Source organism: Aedes aegypti, chromosome 1 (genome assembly GCF_002204515.2).
Source record: "Aedes aegypti strain LVP_AGWG chromosome 1, AaegL5.0 Primary Assembly, whole genome shotgun sequence".
Taxonomy (NCBI): domain Eukaryota; kingdom Metazoa; phylum Arthropoda; class Insecta; order Diptera; family Culicidae; genus Aedes; species Aedes aegypti.
This window is the reverse complement of record NC_035107.1, coordinates 262704876-262729767: the sequence shown is the minus strand read 5'-3', so window position 1 is coordinate 262729767 and position 24892 is coordinate 262704876. Positions and strand designations below refer to the sequence as shown.

The window sequence follows — 24892 nt, the reverse complement described above, 5'->3', positions numbered from 1 at the left end:
TTTATCACTCTCAAAAAAATGTCTATATGGGGGCAAAATAACCATAAACGCGCAGCTATTTAGCAAGATAAAGTCATGGGCACGAGTCCCACCGGTCGAGGACGTTTTTGTCAAGGAAATTTTCTCGACTTCCCAGAGCATAGCGTATCATCGTACCTGCCACACGATATACACACACACTCTGAAAAAAAAAACCATGCGATTTTAAGTCTTTTGGATGCACATAAAAGAAGCGAGCCAAATGACGTGAATTTGTGTCGCATTTTAAAATACGATGGTGTCTGATTCGAGAAATATCAATCATAGCGGCATCGTTTTCTTGCCCTTCATCATGTAAAATTACATTTTTCTTCCAATACATCTTTCAGAACCCATTTTTACGTCATTCCATCACTTACATCATGTGTCATTCAGTCATAATGTGAATTACGTTCGGAGTGATTTTCATTATTTTTAAGTGTGCATGCAAAAAAGGCTCAATCGACAAAGAAGGCTCTCAGTTAATATCTGTGGAAGAGCGCATAAAAAAACATTGCAGGCTCTGTCTCAGGTGGGACGTAAAGCAAGAAAGAAGAAAAAATTATAATTTGTTGTGTTTCATGAGTGAAATCTCCAAAAATGGTGACAAACTGTCAAAATCAAGATGCTTCCTTTTTAACTCCTGCATGTAAACCAAGCGCATAAAGCGAAAATAAATTGTCCAGATATTTTTTGAAAACATTCACGTAATGGCAGTGATGCATTTGAACGCGTTCAGTTCGCGTTCCAGTTCATTTTTTTGAACGGAGTGATCAAGTAGGCTTGCTCATTGTTCAGTTAAAAAATTTGAACGCTAGAGAGCAGAAAACTGAACGCAGATGGTTTCGACAGATTTCACGGCATCTGAACGTGCCAAAGCTAGAAATGCTATGTTTATTATAATTAGATGTAACTTATCATCAGTTTATGAAATATTTTCCAGGTATAAACTTAAACCCATGCTTTGATTACCGTTGTAATGCATTGCGTTCTGAACGGGCCGTTCGAGAGCAACGACAGGCTCTGGCTCGAGAGTTCAATGTTTACTGCGTTCTCGTTCAAAATTTGAACGCGCTCCGTTCATTTTTGGCTCGCGTTCAGTTCAAAATGCATCACTGCGTAATGGTCGCATAAGGTGAATTAATAAACATGTTAATTATAATTCTTAATATACTTGCTTTCTTCATAATGGCCATTGAAGACTTTTTTGGATTCCAAATGGCGACATACAAAATCAATTTGGTCATCATGATGACTGAAAAAGAACTATTTGATTATTTTATTACTATCAAACGAGGTATCTTGCAACTGGGGTGGCCTTTGCACCACTTCGACATGCAACCGAATTAACATTTCGTTTAGCATTGAGTTAAATTATTAAAATTTATTTCATCGTTTATTGATCATAGGTACAAAACAGAAAATTTTGGCGAGTGTTTCGGTATTGTTTCTTTTTTGGTTGGTTGCTGGAGTTGAAAATCATATAACACGTTGCATTGAATGAAAATAATGCTGAAAATCGTTCCTCGTACCACACAAACGGTAGAAATATGTCATTCGAGGCTATTACTATCAGTAACAGTACTTAGTAGTGTACAAATAGACAATATAAAAGTTTCGCTAATTTGATGCTTAAACACTATAAAAATTCAAAAAACGTTTTTGACTACCCTTGTGGGGTTACTTTCAACAGCAATTTTAATCTCAATTGTTCGATATTTCTTGCCACTCGTCATCAACAACACATGAAAAAGCAAAATTGAATATATATTTGTTAAATAACATGAAAATGTTTGTACCTCAATCAATTCATTACTCGTTTGGTATAGAATATTAGAAAATTTATATGAACTGCATTATAATTAGAGTTAGTTTTATTTCATCTGCTATTGAAAACTTTTTGAATGATATATGATGATAGTAATGCTAAAACACCAACAGAGATTATGTTAAGCATACATATCAATATGTGACGTCAATACGTCACATTGATTAAAATATGAATAAAAAAAATGTGAAATATTTGTAGAAAAATTTGATTGTATTTGTAGAAACGTTGCATGAAAACGTTTAAATGGCTTTCCAATAACTGTAAAGACTTATGACACGCTAGAATTTCCCCGTGTAGCCAATGGAGTTTTCAATCGAATTGGCCTAATACTCTTAATTTAATCAAAAATAATTAGTGTTCTAAGTGTAGATCATTCTGTTCTTGGTTATTTTTATGCTTTTACTGCAGAAAATTATTGGATGTTCATAATAACACGATATAGGTTATGCTTTGAATGATGAGCTTTTAGTACCACTGTGTGCTGCATCAGGAGTAGCATAGAAAATGTATGTTTTTCGTCTCTCCTGATCCCAGAAAACCAAATACTGATAAAATAAATACCACGTGGTAATCTTTATGTGGCGATTAGGATACTAGATGGTTTTTGTCTTATTTGAATCCTTAAATGGTCCATCTATATAGCTTTGAAGTTGAAAAGTGACGCAAGTTACCCCGTTTGATGATACCTTTTGATTTGTTTTAAAACTTTAGGGGTCGTCCATTAGTAACGTAATAGTTTAAGGAGAAAGGTGGTTTGAGATTTCTTACGCTTATTTTGGGTTGAGGAGGCTGAACAATCCCCTAAATTGTTTTAATTAATTAATGGTAGCCCCTTATAAGCCCCTTATCTGCTTCTCATAAATAGATGACTTTTTTGTGAGTTGTGTTCGGTTAATGCAAAAGTATTCATGCTTAACTTTTCACAAGAAACAAAGTGTTTCAGCAACAGTTTAACAGGATAATATTAGTAAAGAACTAAATAATATGTTGTCAACATTTAATGGATTTCCTCTCATTATTCTTGTAAGGTAGTAAAACGAAAAATGTAAAATATACAATTTAATTCACATATTTATAAAAGGAAATTCGATAACTACAGCATCTACGGCTCATTGGTTGACATTAATTTAAGTCAAGAATCATTTGGCAGTTCAATGAAGAGACACATAATAGACTATGATCTTCAAGTAGATGGAAAAGTTTATTTTTATAACAGAGCGCATGTAGTTCTCAATGAAAACTTTTGGATTTTGATTGTGGCGACTTTACATTATACTTTGTCTTTCCTTTCCAGCTTTAATATTTTGATCCAGTACGGCCAAGTCTAACAGTAAATCGGGTGTTGTTATCATTAACATTTTGAGTAAGTAGTGTGTGAAATTAAAAAAAAAATAAGACTTTTTTTTTCAATTTTTTTTGCAGACGTGCAGGATAGTCAATGACTAAGTTATAGAAAACGAATGGTGAGTGCAGATTCAATAGATATTTTTTTTTCTGATAATAACGGTCTGGGTAGCATCGTGGAGTACATTTATCATTAGTTTAGGATTGACACAGTTTTTTTATCTTCCAAACAGATTTCAAAAAATACGAGTGATATTAGAATACGGTTAAAAGAGTGTTATAACAGTTTCACAAATTGGTTTTATAAAGCTCTTGAATACAACTATCAAGTCTTTCATAAAATAAGCAAGATTACACAATATTTGTTCTTGAAAATGGTCTTTGGTAGTGTTCAAAACCGTTGTGATTCATATTCCGAACTGTCAAATATACCGATAATAATGTTTATTTAGTTTATTTAAAAACTGCTATTTCCTGGTAGATTATTGACAAATTTCTGCAAAATATTTCAACAAAATCACCATACACGATACAATCGTCATGAAACTGTAAGTTGCAGCTATTGCTGCAATGAAACAGTTAAAAATTCAAATGCAACTAATTTGAATTTCAATTTTTACTTAGGTAATGATAGTTTTGTGTGAAATCCGTTAGTGAAGTTTTGAGGTCACTTGACCCTCGCTCCCTTCTAATAGAAACCCTGGCTACGCCCATGCCCCGTCAGCCCCGATTAAAGCAGCATCTAGTATTAGTGAGGAAGAAGGAGGAGGAGGTTTGGGAATCATTAAAGGCCGCGAAAAAAAACCGCGCAGCAGCCACATTTGAATATACACAAGAGGCCGAGGCAGCCAAGCGCACAGATCACTTGTTTGACTTGGTGGCGGCTGTTGGTCCCATTCACATTCCGGCATCCGCGTGGTTCACCAACTTCTTGAGACCCCGAGAGTCGAGAACCGAAAACCGAAATCTCCGTGAGGACGACAGACGCTGGACACAGTTGCGGTAGATTGTGATCGGTTTGTTGTGACTACAGTTTATTGCATTGTCGAGAAGCTGTCGGAATGGCACTCCCGTAGACGAGTGGAGAGGTGTTCAAATTTGAGAAGCGTTCGGACATTGAGGCCATAGCAAAAGGTGAAGAGGTTGCTAATTTTACGAGTGTTGGGTGAAATTGAAGAGAGAGGGAGAGACACACTATCGGAACAATTGCTGGACAGTGGGGTCAGAGATTTGTGTGGTTTTATTTTTGGGACAGTGGGATAGCAGCATACCTCGAAGAATTCGTTGTGAACTGAAGTTAGTGCTTAAAGTGCGCCAGTGCCAAACAGATGCAAAAATGAGTCTATCCAGGAGAAGTTCAACATCCGTGCTAGTGTCGTTTGGCTGTTGCCTACTATTGCTAACGCAAGCCATCGTGACAGTGAAGGGTCATGCCCTTCCGGAACCTTCCGAGCAAAACTTACAAACTGATAGCAGTGCGCTGAATCTGGTGGAAGCCCCTGTCTTGGACCAGCAGCAGCCAAGTGACAGTGAATCGTCGGCGGTTCAACCGCAGCCCAGTGCCAGGTCACAAAATGCTCAGACCCGACAGTTGGATCTAGATCGAATGGATTCGCTGTCCCAGTCGAGTGCCAGTGAAATTATTAGGAGTAAACGGTGGAAGTTGCAGAAAATTACACCACCGGGACGGAGTCGCATCAATAATCGGTCAATGACTGCCTTCAACGAGATGGATAGTTCCGAGTATAACGAAGATCAGCCGCTGAATGAGCCATCTCACCGATACTTCCATCATCAACCGGTGGCCCGACACTGGAATACGGCCATGCAGGTGCACAGGAGATCGGACACCGTGGATAATGACTTTTCCGATGAGTCAAGGACGCTGGACGAAGCACGCTTCAAGAAACATAAGAAGAAGAAACACGACGAGGATATCCTGGAACAACTTCTGCAAGATGGTAAGTTTGACTGGATTCTCGAAAATTAGTTTGCGTTACAGCTCAAAATGATATGCCTTGTATTGGTTTGACTTGATTTGGAAAAGTTGAGTGACAGTGAGACATCAATAGGAAATTACATGAAAGTTCAATAGTTATGAAAAGACAATCCAAAGTTCAATAGCAGTTTATTGGATAGTTCTCAATTCTGTTTGTGTTCTGGGTGAGCCACTTCTTTAATAGTTTCTGGTATATCCGTGTCCTTTTTGTAGTGCATGTCGTTCTACTCCATCACTATTGATAAATAATTAAGTAAACGTTTTTATACATTTTTAATTCCTAACCGTTTTGCAAAAAGCCTCTTTAGAAAACGATACCGCTTTTTATATCTTTTGGAAAAAAACAGTTTACCACCATCAAATTCTCAAAAGCTCTCAGTTTCCACCGAAAAGATCCGAAGTCGTTTTTCGTAACTGTGAACATGTTTTATCGCATTAGACATTAAGATTCCTTACCTTATTTTAGAAACCAGAAGGTTATTTAAAAAGGTAGGAAATTTGCTACTCCACTGATTCGTACCGTAAATTCGGGTGAAATTGATCACTATGTCACACGGTTTATTTCTTCCAAATGGAGCACAAATATCAAGGTAACCGGCAGTGAACGAACATTGTTTGTCGTAAATAATGTTGAAGTGTGAGTTGTGAAGTTTTTTTGCGTTAAAGAATGTTTATTTCTATGAAAATAATGCAAAATTTCAAAATCATGTACGGTGCAGTATTGACAAACATCCATAAACTTCTAGTTCTAAACAAGGATTTGAACATGGTATAAACCTAAAAGTTTGTGAGGATGCTTAAGATATGTTCCCAAACCAGATTTATTCACCATAATTCTTGCCAATGTGCTTATTCGGCTGTAATAATTGAATTTCTGTTAGACATCAGAAAATTCCTTAGTAAATTGCCTACATTTAGGCGTTTTCAGCATAATTTTTGAAATTTAACTAATCATTATTTCTGTAAATATTGCATTGTTAAGATTTTAGTAAGCATATTCGGATTCAGAGAGCTTAAATTTATTATGTAGAGTTATTTTGAAAACTAACAATAATCGCATTGACCAGTGATCAATTTCACCCCGAAATGAGATCCCCCGATTTTTTTATTTTAGAGATATTTCTTAGCACTAAAATGACATTTCTTAGAGAATTTCAGTACATGAGCTAATGAGAGTCACCATTGTACTTGTTTTCCTGCATTTAGTTGTTTGACATTGTTAACGTTATAGAAAACAGACAACAAAAACCGTGAAAAATGATCAATTTCACCCGAAATTACGGTAATCCTCCTTTACTGCCATTCCACGCCTAATTGTACCATGTTCTATGTAAATCTTATGGACCGCGGGGTAAATATGCGAAGAACGGCAGTTTACCTCCTAGATATCGAGAGATAACCATTTGAACTCGGAAAGAACTTGTCTCATGAATTGAAATCAGCCTCAGATGCTGATTGATTCATTAGTTCACTTCGACCTCCTCATTATCCAGGAAAAATCGCTTGTTATTCTTTTTTACTCTTCTAACTGTACTTCTAAGTATTACCATGAACAGATAGGACGTTAACAAGAGTTCATGGTAAATCTTATCCCGTAGCGCACCTCAAAAAGGTGATCTTACTACATTTCGGGCTCAAGCAGACACAATTTCAATATTAAATGAATAATAACTAAGTGCATTTGGACATTTTTCAACAATAAACAAGATCGGAATTCTTTTTCCAGTTATCTTCATCTAAAAAATTAACGACCGTGATTAATAATGTTCAATAGCAGCAGGAAAAGAAAACTTATGATGTTTTGGGTTTTTACTAAACTACAAAATTTTTAAGTTACACTTTCTTTGTTTTCATTTTAACCGCCTACTATGCACGTTTGAGCGAAATTCGACAACTCCAAGGAGAGTGGACTAAACAAGTTTGATGTCTGTATGGAGAATAACGGGTCCTACTAAGTTGTCAGCCATAGGGGGCATTGTAGTCAAAAAAAGAGTGCCTTGAAGATTCTTCTATCGATTGATGAGAAACAACAATAAACCGGAAGTCTGTTCGTTGATTAGCAAACATGTTCGTTGAATTAGCAAATACCTAGGGAAACTGTAACTCGGTTTTCCCTTAAGACGGAATGCATAGCTCCAACAGCTCCACGCCCGTTATTCCAATAAGTGGGCTGGAAAATGGAAAAAAGTCAATATGTACTAATTATGAAACCTGATAGAGATAAAAAAAATATAATTATGAAACTTGATACATATTGAAAATTTTTGTTGGAGTGATGGATCATTTCAGCGATAATATACTTTAAAAACCCTTATAAGTATTTGAAATTTTTGTGACTTCTACAGTTTGGTATACAGTCAACTCTCCCTAACTCGATATTGAAGGGACCATCGAGTTACGGAGGTATCGAGTTACAGAACACAAAACCGGTGCAACTGCGATCCAAGGGACCACCAGGCGGCGCAACTGGGCATCAACATTTTGTTTTTCTGATTTTTCAGAACCAGGGCAGACAATCGTTTGATTCGTCACCGTGCGGTGACGAAAAAAAAAGGACATCGTCATCCAGTATTATAACGTCGGCAGGTCGTCGTTTCGTCATCGACGAAAGAATGCACGACTAACTTCAATTCAAAATCGTCAACGAGCAAATTTTTCTTCATTCCGCTTACTACCCTTACTCACTAGAAGAAGGCGTTTACTGCAGGGGAACCGGGTGTAAAATGCGCCGTTGGGGTAAAACGCGCCACCCTTGTTTTGAACGAACGACGTGCTTTGGGACGCTGTTTTTCACAAGAGATAATAAAAAATGTATTAAAATGCTTCTCTGTATAAATTTTTAAGTGTTTTCCTGGCAAAAATCGTAAACAACTCGAATAAACATTTTTCGCTGTTTTCATTGTAATTTTGTGTTATTTTCTAAGTCATTTTTCAGGCCGATTAACAACAAAACTTTCACCAAGAATCGACTTCTGCACTCCCATAGTTCGTCTTCCATGCGAAGAAAGTGTTGATTTTTTTCTTAAAAACCATATTGAAAGACTTAAACTTTAATCAACTCGTGGGGCAAAACGGCCACTCCTATTTCATAACAGCCGTTGGAATACAAATTCCAGCAAACGTAACCCAAGTAACCACAAGCATTATAATATTGCACGTTTTCTACTGCATATCAACACCATTGATGCAATATTGGTTTTATTCAACAAATTTCAAGAGCTGTCAAACAATAAGGCATTAACCTTACATTACAAATGTATCAATGTACTAACATCACTTTATAAATTGTACTGCTGCATTAATATTACTTTATAAGTTGCTTCATTGCTTTATCGTCCTTTTTGAATTAATTTAACTGTAAAAGTGCCCTTTTCCACTTTTAAACTACTTTAATGGTAGGCTTACGGCAATGCAGCTGCATTATATATGCATTTATATAATGCTCCATGGTTAGGGGAATTAGGGGTATAATGGACACGTTATGCAAATGTTCGGTTAAAGACTTTAAAATGGCAATATTTTTATTTCACCCCGGCTAGTTTTCAAGTTTGATGTTAGTACGACGTGCTACATTCATTCAAGGTGATAAAATTATATCATATGTCAGAAAAAAGAGATAGAAAATTGGGTCGAAAACAAGGCTGGTAAAAAGGTATCGGGGCGAAATGAACACCTGCATGATATTTAGTGATTTTAATATATTTTAGTTTAGTTTAGTTGATGCCATATATGTGGATTTCTCAAAAGCTTTCGACAAGGTACCTCACAATTTAGCCATCGCAAAACTGAACCGCCTTGGACTGCCTTGTTGGACCATCCAGTGGCTGAAATCTTATTTATCCTCCCGTAAAGCTTTTATGAAAGTACATGGCGCGAGATCTGATATATTTGGTATATCCTCCGGAGTTCCACAAGGAAGTCACCTAGGTCCACTTATTTTCGTGCTCTTCATATACGATTTGTGTGACCAGCTGGACTGTGGCAAATTACTGTATGCAGATGATTTGAAGCTATTTGGTACGATCAAAACATTGCTGGACTGTTGCGCGCTACAAGCTGATGTCGATAGAGTTTCCAATTGGTGTGATCTTAACGGTATGCAGATGAATGCTAACAAATGCAAAGTCATATCATTCAGCCGTCGTCAGTCCACCACAGTTTTTGACTATTCTTTGAATAGCTCATCGCTGGAGAGAGTATCGTCCATCAAGGATATTGGAGTGATCCTTGATTCCAAACTCCGATTCCATGAACATATCGCCACGATGACAGCCAAAGCCAATGCAATGCTTGGTTTTCTTCACCGCAATACACAGCTTTTCGACGATGCTTATGCACTTAAGTCACTTTATTGCGCCTTAGTTCACAGTGTGCTTGAATATGGAGTGCAGATTTGGGCTCCGTATCATGCTGTTCATGTCGAAAGTATCGAAAGAGTCCAAAAGCGTTTCATAAGGTACGCTCTTCGAGGTCTGCCATGGAATGACCCTGCTCACCTGCCTCCATATGAGCATTGCTGCGCGCTGATAGGTGTACAGTCTTTGGCTAACCGTCGAACTCTGCTGCAGAGATTATTTGTCTTCGACGTTATCACCGGCAACATTGATTGCAGCAGTCTGCTGGCAAATGTGCAGTTTCACGCGCCAGCTCGTCAGCTCCGGAATCGACAATTACTCTGGATACCTTCCCATCGTTCGCTCTATGGGTATAATAATCCGCTCGATTCATGTTGTAGATTGTTTAATGATGTTTGTGGTGTTTTTGATTTTAATATTAGTAAGCTTGTGTTTAAGAATAGAATTAAGTAAACCTAAGTTCAGTCTGTGCGGCATAATGTCGAAGATGTTGTAAATAAATAAATTAATGACTGTCAGTCGTTCCGATGTGTAAAAAGGCTCTTCCTCAGTCATAAAAGCTAAAAAGAACCATTCTGGATTTGCTACTTTGCTCAAAAATTAGATTCCTCCACGGCCTTGCTTATATGCCAATTTGAAACTAAGAAAAACTTTAAGTAACATTGTGAAGAACAATTGAAGCAAAAAATCAACTTTTATACCATCTAACATTTCAAATGAAATACAGATTTCATGCAGTGTATTAACATTTGATGAAGTATGCATATTCTCAGATATTGAGGGCGTGTCCATTTCGCCCCGTATGTTCATTATGCATGCGTGCGCGCAAACGACTAACGCTGAGATCAGGTGGCGCGTTTTACCCCGCAAAAAAATAAAAATTCAGATAAGCAAGCATTTTATAAAAATTGATTTATTAACTCCAGAAAAAAGAAAATGGATGACTGTTTTTACTTTTTGATAGAAAACAAGTTTGTCTATGAGATAATGAATAAAAATAGGCTTAGGGGAACTGGGGGTAATATGCCCATACGGGGCAAAACGCGCCACCATTGATTTGGACGAACGATGTGTTTTAGAATGCTTTTTTTTCACCCTAGATCATAGACAATGGATAAAAAAGCTTCTATTAATATATTTTTATGTGTTTTTTTTCAAGAAAATCGTAAAAAAACGTATAAAAACGTTTTTCGCTGTTTTCGTTGCAATTTTGTGCGATTTCCAAGGTCATTTTTTAGGTTGATTTATGAAACTATCGCCGAGAGCCAACTGTGCACTGTCATAGTTTGTATTACATGCAAAATATATGTTAAATTTGTCCTTAAAAAGCTTATCGAAGGACCTAAACTTTAATCAACTCTGGGGGCAAAACGCCCACCCTCATTTCATAACACCAAAATACCCGTTTGAATTCAAATTCTACCAAATGTAATGGCACGTTGAAGTTACGCACAAATTGGAACCTTACAAATGTACATTTTTCGCATCAACACGTATACTATTATCGAACAATAACATCTGAACAAACGCCCGGATGTATGCAACCTATAAACAAGCATGATTGTGTGCGTACGTTTACAGCACAGCTAACGCAGGACTGAAGCTGGGAATTTTACCCCGCAAAGCAATACATGTGCAGTTAGGCAAGCATTTTTTTAAATATAATTTAAAAACCCCAGAATAGCTAAAATGGATAGGGGTTTCTACTATTTGAAAGAAAACATGTTTGTCTATCCGACCATGATAAAAAAGAGCATAAAATAATTTATTTCACATCTAAAATCGCTGTTCTCCTTAACGTGAGCATACTACCCCCAGTCCCCCTATAATAATGTTCTTCATAGCTAAAAGCGCTTCCTTCCTTAGAGGGCGCGTTTTACCCCCAGTTACCCTATATTCGCTTGCTTCACACCAATCAACGAATGCCATCACATAATTGCTTGTATTGGCAAATGAACCCGCTCTCCTCATGATCCTACAATAGCTCTGTTGGTAAGCGCGTGCATTTGATGATTCAGAAATCGTTTGTTCGATTCCAGATGTATTTTTTTTCTGTTTTTGTTGTGTTTTTAAAAATAAATTTTCTTAATCTGTCGAAGACACGATTCATATTTTTAGTCGGTTAAGTGCTCCCGAACGAAGATTCGCCCGTAACGATCGGCTCTGCAGCAAATCGTCATCCGACGCTTGTTGAGTGACGATGACGATGCTTCTTTTAGTTTCGTCGCCGACTTTTTCCATTTGACGGTGACGATTGTCTACCCTGCTCAGAATCCTGACTACTTAGAAAGATGGCGTCTTCGACAAAGTTGTTCAGATGCTCAAAGACTGTCATTGTTTGAGCCTTGATATTCTAGATTATGGCACCAGGTGGTGCTAGTGGTCAGTGGCTCAAGATTTATAATTATTCTACCAGTGAGATTCGGGATTTTGCCACCAGATGGAACTAAAGTGAGTAGCAAACTTTTGTTTTGCCGATATCTCCGAATCGAGTAGTGTTAGTAGAGTTAAAGTAGTAGTGAGTAATGGGATCAAACATGCCGCATGTCGCACGCGTAATGTGTCGCGGATCGTTGTTTAGTCATTATATCACGTTTCTTGCTCCTGTGGGATTGTTCGTCGTATAATGTGGTTATCGAATTGTATCGCTAATTGCAGTGTCGATAGACTGACACCCAAAACTCATACAAAAAGGTTTCCCGTGAGAGTAAACTCATTAGAGATCTGCTTCGCAAATCTCACGCTTGAGATTTTGATGCAAAATCACTCAATCAACTCAAACTGTAAAACATGATTCAGTCGCCAAACCCGTCAAAAACTCGTGAAACCCGAATATTGTTGTTAACGTTAGAAAGGATTACCTATACTATAATTTTACCAGACTAACAAAAAAATTGTTGAAATGTGTGAGTAATCTGTGGAAAAACGAGACAATGAGTCAAAAAAGGTGAGCCAACTCGTTCATGATTTTTTGACTGCTGAGTTGCGTGATTGACAACTCACGCATGAAAAATCTCAAGCGTGAGTTATGAGAAATTGAGTTTTTCACAACACTGGCTAATTGGGTAAGCCATAAAATATATCATGGATCGCATCACCATAGATGACTCCCAGCGCCTTACTCTATCCCACAAACTCAATTTCTTTTTCATAACAACTGTGGAGATGCAGAGGTATACCCGGTCTTAAATAACTATGGTTGTCTAACAAACATACCTTCCCTTCCCCTGATGACCATAAGGACGTGGCCGGCGCCGTTATAGACTCCTAAAATTTGAGCTCTCGATTTGTACTCATTAAGAATGGTAATCTAATTCCAAGCCCTATTTCTTTAATATCTGTGTAACCAGTGCCGTAGCGTGCGGTTGGCCAGGTTGGCACCCGCCAAGGGCGCCAGCCTTTGGAGGGCGCCAAAATGCGTCACGCATATGGTAAATTTTGAAAGAGATTTATAAAATAAGGGCGCCTCTTTAGTCACAATTTCAAAATAAATTCCACATCGTAATAATGGAAAATTTAAACATTTCTTCAATCGCTTAATTTAGATTCTGGATGATCCCCATAGATTAATTTCAAAATTTAACATTTGAGTATGTATAAATTAATTAACTTATTACGCGTGGTAAAGATGGATAAATTATGGGTGAAATTATGAAAATATCCATGTGCTCGGCTGGGATTCGATCCCAGGACTCTTGTATGCTAGACGAGCGCTTCATCAACTAAGCTACCGAGCCACTTGGTGACCCAATAACTCAGTTGATTACAAGTTTAGAATTCCAATCCCCACAGACCACACAGACCTTTTTCATAACCCACATCCATCCATCTCATATTTTCTACAGACGCGCGCAGAGCGAGTGCGATTTGTTTGAGTTTGAATAGATACTTGCTAAATCTATAAGTGATCTTTCTTGTATTTTTATACTCCTTAAAACTGGTTACGCTTAAACCAGTTTTAACGGCTTTAAAAATAAAGTTTGTGGTATTCAATTCGAGGTTCATACTGAGAAGAAACAAAGAAATAGCGTGAGCGTGAGCGAAAGCTTTTGTGTAATAGATATTTGTTACAAACACAATCTCATTGAACCACAACTGTGCACAGGTTGAATTCTCAGAAAATTCAAAAAGAAATTGAGAGAATCTTTCACAGGGTTCTCCGAGTATGATACATAATAATCACAAAAAAAATCCTGGACTGGCCTTCCCATGATGCAAGGTGAGTTTCGGGCGGATTTCTATTGTAATCTTCTTTGCAGTTGGGCATGATATTAAAAAAATTTAACCTGGTAAAAATAAATTCGGAATCCTGAATAACATTTTCAGATAATTACATGTCAGCTCTTCACTGCATGAGTTAAAAAGGATAATTTTTGTTCCCAAGTTGGTATGAACGCATATTCTACTTTCAGCACTGACTGACGATAGTTTTTTTTTCGGAAGTGTTGAATTTAGTGGAGATGAGTTAGCACTAATCAACCTTACAAAATCCATCTTTACCACTCGTAATGAGTTAATTAATTAAGAACCATGTGGATTAGAACCGAACATCTTAATATATGTGTCAATACTTACAATGTCATTTTTGAAATCCAACCCCAAGAAGGAGAAGTGTTAGGGATTCTAAGTGTGAAGTTCCTGCGAAAAATCCTGCGCTTGTTTTCAAACGTTTTTTTTTTTTTTTTATTAATTAATACAACAGATAGTATCTTGACGAAACATAAATTTTCTAACAATTTTATCTCTGAAGGAGTTGTTAAGCAAAATCAAACAAAATAATGCCTTACATGAAATATTGTACGCAAGTTCCATACTGAAGCCAATCTGTAATTTTGAAAACAGATAGAAAAATGTGGTGAATGCGATGAAGGTCCTTTTGTTACATGCAAATCGATGCAACATTTTCAAAATGTGTACAATCAAAGTTGATTAAATGTGGAACCCTCTAAAGCCATATTGATGTAATAATTCATTACATTAATTCGACAATAGTGGGCCTTTTCTCATTGTAAATCCACTCTAACTGTAGTTATTCAGTAATGCTTTACAACTTGAGCAGCATGATTACTTGAGATGTTTTACGAAAACTAATCGCATATAAATTTGCATCATGAAAACAGAACTAACTTAGGGGTGCAATGAGAATATACCGAGGAGAGGAAGACGACATTTAGTGTGAGTGACATCCGTGTACGGTGCAAAATGCATCACAACTACAAACAAGCGAGCTCCCATAAGAAGCCGTGTAAAACAGTGACGTATTAGATTTTTGTTTACGTTTTTTCTTGTTACTAATACAAAGCCTTTGCTTCTTCTTCCACACCTTAGTATGTATTCTCATTGTTAGGGGCGCCCAAAGGAAGGTTTGCCAAGGGCGCTGTGAGGCCACGCTACGGCTCTGTGTGTAACTTCGAATGCTCTGGTCAGTCACGGAGTAGCAACTACGAATTGTACAGTCATTTGTGCTTATGCTCAGGTTTTGCCGATAACTTCGAATCTTGACTACTTATAAATATGGCGCCGTCGTCCAATTTGTTCAGTAAGCCGAATAAAGTCATTGTTCAAGCAATGAAATTCGAGATTTTGCTACCAGGTGGCGCTACTTGGCGACTTGGAAAGATGTCATCTTGTGAATTGTTTTTATGTAGTCCAAGAGCCAAAGATTAGAGATTTTGCCAACAGATGGCGCCAATGAGCAAAAAAAAATTTTTGTTTTGCAAATATCTGCTGCATCTAAGATGCTGACTACTTAGAAAGATGGTGTCTTCGGCAAAATTGCTCAGTAACTATCTTGAGATTTGAGATTCTGCCACTAGACGGTACCAGTGAGCATAAAACTTTTATTTTGAAGATATCTTTTTTATTCAAGCCATGAAATTTACTATTTTGCTACCAGGCGGCACTAGTGAGCATGGAATTTTGATTTGCTGACTCAGAATCCTGACCACTTAAAAATTTGGCGTCTTCGTAAATTTTTTTTATTTTAGCCGTTTATTCTGGTCATGATCCTGAGCAGGGATTGAATCCTGAGAAAATTGAGAGAATCGCTCACTTATCGCTCTCTGTAACTATCATAACATGCTGCACATTATGAGAGACTGTTTATCGTATACTGCTACAAGTTTGATCAGATTGGGGGGATAGTACTGCATGATAAAACCCCTCTAAACATGCTCCAAGCCTGGGGGACACTGTTGTTATTGGAAGTTCGTGGATTGTTTATCGTGCCAGTAAAGAAAAACACCTATCCCCAACGGTAAACAAGCGAGAAAAATGGATTTTATCATCGCTCTCTCGTTGGGGCTCTCGCTCGCTGCTTCCATTTATCAGACTTGTTACACCTTGCGATACAATGACGATCGTGGACCGCAACAGATGGGATGTTTTTCTTTGCTTGCTTTGATCGTGCTTCATTCTCAAATGAGAGCGAATTCTGCAACGCCTGATCCTGAGGTATCCGCAAAACAAAAATTTCATGAACATTAGCACTCCCTGATGGCGGAGTTTAACTTGAGTAGTATTGTAATGTACGACAAAGTTTTGAACCTTTCAAACACAAAACATGATTACAGTTGAAGGGTATTCCTATTTTTCTAAGCATTCTGAGTTATTTCACTCAAGTTTTATGATTTTGATCTTTTCTTATTTCTTCTTATACAGTATTGCCAGCCACATGAACATTTGTTCTTCGGCCGACTGTATGGCATGTAGCACTTCCCTAAACTTTGGTGAACATTCGGTAGTGTTATTTTTTAAATTTATTGGTATGTAATATGCAGATACCCCTTATAATTGACTCTTTTGATAACAATCTAGCAGTGTTGCCAGAATATGAAAACATGAATGACCATTTTGAAAAGTTATTTCCACATCTTGACGTTGCATTAAAAAAAAAAAGAATTATGACCCTGTTTTTTCCAACCGATTCTTTTTACGACCTCCCGATAACGGTCGTAAAAAAAAGGTTGAGGTGAACATTATGTATAAAACAAATTCGTAATAAAACTCAATCTCGTACCTAAAACCAGATAATTGTTATATTGTACCAAGCATTTTGTAATTGGGATTCATTTATATCGTATTACGAACGAATCTTGAAACACAATGTACGAACCCTCCGTAAAAACACTGAAGACTTTTAAAGATTTAGTACATTGTACAAAATGGGTTAACAATGAGAGGGAGAAATCGTTACGAAATTTGTGTACGTCAAAATATGGCTCTTTTTCAACGTTTTTTAAAAAAAGATCGATGGTACGCAATAGAAAAAAACGAAACTAGTTTATTTCACCAAGCCTGCCTGATTTGAGTGTGCGAAACCATTTCTTTGTAGAAAACGACGAATAATTTCGTTTAGCGAACGAAGAGTTTGTATGGTAGAAAAATCTGAAAGATCTTTTTTGCAGCAGGGGGAGATCACCCAGTACCGGACAGCACTCAATACCGGACAGCCCTTAGTACCGGACATCATCTAAAAATAGAGAAATCGTTGTTCTACCACGACAGTGTCTCAGAAGAAAAGAATGCGATTGTATAGAACAATGTTTGCGCACATTCCTGTAATATTCACCACTTTGTGAAAAAAGGAGTTGTTTGAAGATCAATAAAAAATTGAAGTATGAAACAAATATTTAGATCATGCAAGAATAATAGAATACTATCATGATTTAAAAGTATAGATCTATTTTGCACCATTTGTTTGAAAGAAATGTGGACAAATCACAACGTTGGTCTTGTCCCTCAGTTCCGGACAGCTTGATTTTCTACTTGATATCTTGCATCAGTGACTCACCCCAATAATAATTTTTCACGGGTTGGATCGATCATGGTAGCAAACATGTAATAAAAATAAGAGGAATGAATATTCAGAACTTCATGGAAAAAGATGTAATTTTCCATTATATATGGAATGTTTTTTTGGATGGACGTCTCTGGACGCAGGTTGAGTGGAACTCAAATTGCTCATGTGAATGTTGTAAATACTTTGCATTGGTAAATTATTTACGATTCCTGGAGTTAAAACATTCAATGGTGTACATACACAAAGAATTTTAGGCGTTTTTAGATTGTGTCCGGTATTGGGGATAAGCATGATAAATTGATAAGCATGATAAATTGACGCTTATATTGAGCTGTTCGGTAATCCAATTCGCATGGTTATTAAATTAATAACCTCATTAGGGGTCGTCCATTAATTACGTAAGGGGTTATGGAGGGAGGGGGGTTTTGAGATTTCTTACGCGCCTTACGGATCGTTTTTAATTTTCATACAAAAAATCTTACCATGGGGGGAGGGGGGTCGAAGAATCGCCAAAATTGTCTTACGTAATTAATGGACCGCCCCTTACGCGTAGTAGAGATGAACAAATTATAGGTGAAATTATGAAAAAAAAACCCACGTGCTCGGCTGGGATTTGAACCCAGGACTCTTGTATGCTAGACGAGCGCGTTACCAACTAAGCTACTGAGCCACTTGATGACTCTATAACTGAGTTGGTTACAAGTTTAGAATTCAAATCCCCACAGGCCACGCAGACCCTATTTCATAACCCACATCCATCCGTCTTATGTTATTACACACGCGGAAGGAAGAGTTGTATGTGCTTAATATTATATGTTTATTGTCTCACTGTTGCTTACTTTTCTCAAATCATCCAAAACAATGCCCTATGTTAAAAAAATGACATCGAAATTCAACTGTTTCCAAATAAATCAATTGTTTGTGCCAAAATATAGCACTAGAAGAGTTCGAAGACCTTGCGTACGATTTGGCGATATTACTCGATGCAATGACTTACGTTTTCTTCACCACGAAGACGCACAAATTCGGGCACAGAGGACTAGGTAAGAGAACGCGTTGGCAGACTTGGTTCCGTTTCGTGGTTGTGTGATCTCAGGACGGTGGTTAACACACACATTCATCGTGATGTGCCCGATCTGTGATGCCGTGAGACGTCGTGATCTATCTCTCCTTCTGTCCGAGTTACTGTGAAAGTATTAAATTCATGATTATTGCTATCTTTCCTCACAATTCCTTCCTTAATCTAGCACAGCACTAAATAGTTGTCTTTTACGGTTAAGCTGTATAAAATTTTTCGAAAACACCCCTCACTAAAAATTTGTTACATATTTCAGTTACGCTCTTCCTAATCGATTCCTGTCCACGCGAGCCAAACCGTTCAGCAAATGGGTTCTCGTACAGTGGTGTTGTCCACATCTTTCCTCTTCATATTTGTTGGCGCAACATTCCTACTGGGACAGAGCATGCTTCACAGCTCCAGAGTTAAAACTGATAGCTTTCTTTCCAATGACTATTTTGCTGGTGTATATATCATGAGGCAAAGACATGGGACACCACAACCCTCAGCTTGGTCTTGTTGAATAATTGCGCGTTTACCGATACACGCTATGGCTAAACCAGCAGATTAGGCAAATCGAATTTATCTCGGATTTTTTTTCCCAATGGAGTTCAGTATTTGGGTTATATTTTCATAATCGGAAGGTTTTAAAATATTTCTTCGGTGAAATTTGTATTTTTTCCACTTTTTAGCTATTTTTTCACAAAAAGACTATGAAAATCGATGAAAACCACGTTTTCCTACACATTTCAGCCCATACAAAATGTATGGGAAAAATTTCACCGGTGGAATATTTTGAAACCTTCCGATTATGAAAATATAACCCAAATACTGAACTCTAGCGGAAAAAAATCCGAGGTACATTCGATTTGGATAATCTCCTGGTTTAGACATAGCGTGCGATATGGCTGTTTGAGCTCTTCACATTCTTTTCCAACTTAATTTGAAGCTGATGTTTATCTGTAGTATATGATGCAGTGTCCTTGATTAGAATAGGTATCTTCGATATCGCTGTCCTAAGTCAATCATTAGCAAAGCATAGCATAGACTGACTGTACATGCAAATGGTTGATTTGACTCTGATCTGGTTAGAACTGCTTTTCGATCCAAACTGACTGTATAAGGGATGGGACTTTTCACTTACTCTCGAAGTGCACATTTTACCAGCTCCCACATTATTGATAAATAACGGTACTGGACAAGCCCTTACAGTCAGTTGGGATGGAGAAAGAATATTAATGTGCAATGATTATTGCTTCTAAAAACCGAGGATACCTCTGCAGCTCCACAATCATCACGGGAAAGCGGTTGATATATGAGAGAAGAAGACTTCTGGGAGTTACCTTTAGTCGGTGATGCGATTCATGGATAAGGAGGAATGGTACGACTCTTACTTAAAACTAGTTTCGAATTTCGATCTCACAGTGATTATATGTACCGTTTTGATTCATATTACGGACAGCTTCAAATTCCGGACACTCTCCTTTGTATGGGAAACATTTCACACGAAATGTTTCAATTTTCGCCGTCCAAAAGTTCTCATTTTCGAGGCTAGTTTTATTAGAGTTTTCCATAAATATCATTGCAAATTTATAATGCCCAACTACCTTAGATGTCTCTTAAGTGATTGAACGATTTCAATTGATGATTTGACTGTTCCATTAATGATTATCATGAGCTGTCATGGGGCCCAGATAGCCGTAGCGGTAAACGCGCAGCTATTCAGCATGACCATGCTGAGGGTCGTGGGTTCGAATCCCGCTGGTCGAGGATCTTTTCGTTAAGGAAATTTTCTCGATTCCCAGGGCAAAGAGTATCTTCGTACCTGCTACACGGATATACATATGCAAAAATGGTCAATCGGCAAAGAAAGCTCTCAGTTAATAACTGTGGAAGTGCTCATAAGAACACTAATCTGAGAAGCAGGCTTTGTCCCAGTAGGGACGTAACGCCAGAAAAAAGAAAAAAAAAGAGCTGTCCGTAATTCGAATCAAAGCGTCCGGAATATGAGGCAAAAGTGAGGGAGCGTCCGGAATAAGAATCATGAAAAGGCCACACGTTTTAATTTATTTAAAATTATTCAAGTTGCGGACGCGTATTCTTTACCCACCATCCGAAAGTTAAGGGCTTCCGACGCTCGATAACGCTAAAAAATCATACAGAATGATGTATTTTGTATGGTCCAAGCTGGGTTATACTTCACAGAGGCCTTAAGTGTCCGTAATATGAATCAAAACGGTACCATAGATATTTGTAGAAGATTAAAAAGAACATCGTCATCTATAACGTCGAGGTTATTTTCAGTAATGACGGAAAAAAGGAATGTGTTTATTTAAATTATATGGAACAGTGATAAAGGTTCATGCCGACAAGTATGTTTTCAAGCATATTAAGTATTAATACTTGTCGGAATTGTTTTAATGTGAGCTACAAACAATTGTTAAAACTGTTCTACACTGAGCTTCCACACACCGTTCTCCTGCACCGTTCGCCCTACGTTCGAAGACTCCGAGTGCTTGCAGGTCCTCCTCGAGCATCGTCCACGTTTCATGCCCGTAAAGGACCACCGGTCTAATCAGCGTTTTGTACATGAAACATTTGGTGTGGGGACGAATCGTTTTTGACCGCATTCTGAAGCCCACAGTAGGTACGACTCCTACGCGTTCAGTTCCGCCCATCAGCACTTTGTTTTCGACGCATTCACCACCAGTCCGACTCTTGTTGCTTTGTGTTTCAGGTGGGTGTACATTTCTGCTCCCGTTTCGAATGTTCTTCCGATTCTTACCATGTCATCAGCTAAGCGAACAAATTGACTGGACCTTATGAAAATCGTGCCTCGGCTGTTAAACCCGGCTCTTCGCATGACACCCTCGATCGCAATGTTCAATAAGAAGCATGAAAGTCTATCACCTTGTCTTAACTCCCGGCAGGACTCTAACGAACTGAAATGTTCGCCCGATATCTTTACGCAGTTCTGCACACCGTTCATCGTCACTCTAATCAGTCTTGTGAGCTTTCCGGGAAAGCTGTTCTCTTCCATGATCCTCCATAACTCTATGTCGATACTATCGAATGCCGCTTCAAAATCAATGAGCAGGTTATGCGTATGGACCTTATATTCCCAGTACTTTTAAAGGATTTGCCGTACTGTAAAGATCTGGTCCGTCGTCGAGCAGCCGTTCACGAAACCGGCTTGATAACTTCCCACGAACTTATTAGCTATTTGTAATAGACGATGGAAGATGATCTGGGATAATACTTTGTAGGCGGCATTTAGAATAGTGATCGCTCGATAGTTGTAATATTCCCGCTTGACGCCCTTTTTGTAGATAGGGCATATAACTTCTTGCTTCAACTCTTCCGGTAGCTGTTCTGTCTCCCAGATTTTTTTTTTGTTCAACAGTAACTATGAAAATTTTGTTCACCAAATAATATAACGAAAGTATAACCTATCAGTTTATCGAGTGCTTCATCATCTTCGAAACCCGGTTTGTGTTTCCGTATCTCTTTTGTTAATACTGTTTGTTTGTTCAACTTTTACATTTTGTTTTCCAATCCGATTACCTAAATTGCTATTTGAATAACGAACAGAAACGTTTGAAACAGATTGCAGTTTGAGTTTTTATTTGCACAAAAGATCACTCAATTGTCACTTTAACAAATTATTTCCGTCCAACCGACGTAAGATGTAAAGTGCAACTGCAAGTCAATTATAGTCAAGCGTGCCAAATACCAACAAAAAATGAATGAAAATCAATTTGAACATACTGAATTAAGGAATTCGACGTAATTCACACTGTTCAGCTTCATACAAACCTTATAATTAATTATCTACCTCTCTTTCCCCGCACCAGAACTCGAAGCCTCGCTAGAGGAACTGGACGATGACGACGACGATGACGATGATGACGACACCAACCCGGAGGCCCGTTTCAAGAAGAAGAAGAAGTTCCACCTGAAGCACAAGTACAAAAAGTTCCTGCTGCCGCTGCTGCTGGCCTACAAGCTCAAGTTCATGATGATGTTCCCGGCCATCGTGGGAGGTCTTGCGCTACTGGTCAAGGCTGCCGGTTTGGCTGGATTCTTCTTCGCTCTGTTCGCTTCCGTCGTGAGCTTGCAAAAGTCCCACTAGAGCGGGAAACGGCCACAGGAAACCGGACCCTGAGGAGAAGCAGGAGGATGATTGCGAATCGTATGAATGAATGGTGAAGTGCTGTATCCAGAGTGCTGTGGATGGTTTGTTTTGTGGTGTGTATTTTTATTTGACAGAGAGATGGACGAAAGTAAAATGTAAGTAACCGTGACTAATTTTTTCTTTGTTTTGTGCATTTTGCGGAATCGAGCGCGAAAGTTTGGAAAGCTAATGAGCTCATTTACGGTGGCACAATGGTCGGGTTTCATATGAAGGGGTGGCCAAAAATAATCAATATTATTTTGAAATTTATTATATTTTTTTTATTATAACTAATGGGCCAATATAGACGTAGCGGTGTGAGCGCAGTTATTCAGCAAGACCAGGCTTGCCAAAGTTCGAATCACATCAATTGAGAATCTTTCGCGAAGAAAATTTTCTCGACTTTCCTGGGCATAGAGTATCTTCGTACCTGCCATACGATATACACATGGCAAAGAACGCTCTTAGTTAATAAATAATGAAGTGTTCATAAAGCTACGCTGAGAAGCAGGCTCTGTCCCAGTTGAGACGTAACGCCAGGAAAGATAAAGTATTATACTTTCAAGATCCTTAATAGAAATTGTACTGAAATTTATTTTTCTTCGATCTTAATGTCATCAAATTGGCTCAAATCAAAAATTTTTAAAATAAGATAGAAAATTCATATTTGCACCATGTTATGCACCATCAGAATGTCTCAAACTCTTTTTTTCGCGAACGGTGTAACACTTTTATCCCAGATCAGGAAAAAAATGAATGTTGTTGAAGATATAAAACTGTTGAGTTAGACCCTACCCGACCAATGGAATGCAATAGAATTATTACAGATTTTGTTACTTATTTACTACAAATTAGGTTATAATTATGTTTTCGATAAAAACAAATTTGAAATAACATCAGTTATTATAACTGATTTTGTTTTCATTGTGTTATAATTTTATCAATCTGCTCAAAGTATTTTTAGAACAATTGAAACAAAATTTGTTATTTGTAACAAATTTCGATATAGTTATGATAGGATTTTGTTGTTATTCACTGATCAGGAAGTCATTTTTATTATTTTCAACGTGAAAACAACTCCTGCCGCGTCATGATGCTTCCGTATCGAATAGAACACACCAAAATAATGTAGGGATTTTCACCAGAGGGAAGCTTTGCAAACGATTCCGAAATCTCACGAAAAACGATTCTTTGCATGAAACGTTAATTATATTGACAGATCATTTCTGCCTGACCCATTATTGACACGATATGGTATGATTTCATATAGTTCATCTAAGAATTCCAAAAGATTCTACCAGTATCCACGTCCCTAATTCCTTCAGGCATCCCAGAAATAGTGAAGATGGCTCATAATTTATTTTTCTGGTTTCACTTTGGGTACTTCACATTCTTCAAGGAGCTTTTTTATACCTCAATGTTCTATCAAATGTATTAGTTAAAAACACAACACATTATTTCAGAAGTTTTATAGAGTCCTCAATATGTTCATGAATTTTAAACATTCCTCAAGTTTTTTTGTTTAATCCACTTATTATTCTTCTAGGTGCATTACTGATAACACATACAATTTATCAACAGGTGCCTTAGAATAAATTTTGGAAATACACTCGCAGATTGATTCAGGGTGCTTTCAAGGTTTTTCTTGTCAGGAATCATTTCAAGATATTGCCAAGTATATGTCTTAATTTATCTTTTTTCTTGCGATTACACATTAGTCATAACTGTTGGTAATTTCAATCAGACGCTGGCATAATATTTCCATTGATTCTAATATATCTATGAAGAACTTAAAATATTTGTGGTTCTGTGGTTCTCACTTAACCATCTATTACTCAACGGTCTACTGCGTATGAACGCCTGAGCCTTGTGAGACTTTTTTCGAAAGATAGATGTTTATTGGTGTTCTTGACTCCATTACTCTACTCAGCATGCTCTACGGGCGAACCGGTCTGATGCCGAGGTCAGTCTTGGAATTCTGGTTGAGGGGTGACTTCCGGTTTGCAAGCGCCCCGAGAACCCAAAGCCGGCGGTTCGTCGTTATCGATACAACTCGGCGTAGTTCCTGTCAGTGAAACTAGCCCACTCCGATGAAAAGTACCCCGGCGGAAGAATATCTGCCGAATACGCTGAAAGGATCATTTCGTGTACCATACCTTGTACGTTGTAGCCGCTACCGTGTTTCGTACTATTTTGAACCTCTGGCAGTTGAAGACAACATGTTCTGGCGTTTCTTCAATCACCATACCCTCAGGACAGAATGTTAAAGACGCATGGCCAAATCGATACAGATACTGCTTGAAGCAGCCGTGA

The 24892-nt window shown here is 37.8% G+C and overlaps 1 protein-coding gene across 1 annotated transcript in view; it reads left to right on the top strand.

Moving 5' to 3' along the window:
- The first annotated feature begins 3985 nt into the window (after positions 1–3985).
- LOC110674096 (dnaJ homolog subfamily C member 21) overlaps positions 3986–24892 on the top strand; it is a 33434-nt gene continuing 12527 nt past the window's right edge. The window contains exons 1-2 of the mRNA XM_021837691.1: positions 3986–5154; positions 22260–22695. Of these exons, the coding sequence (XP_021693383.1) occupies positions 4530–5154; positions 22260–22537 (903 nt within the window). The 5' untranslated portion in view covers positions 3986–4529 and the 3' untranslated portion in view covers positions 22538–22695. The remainder of the gene's footprint in view (positions 5155–22259; positions 22696–24892) is intronic.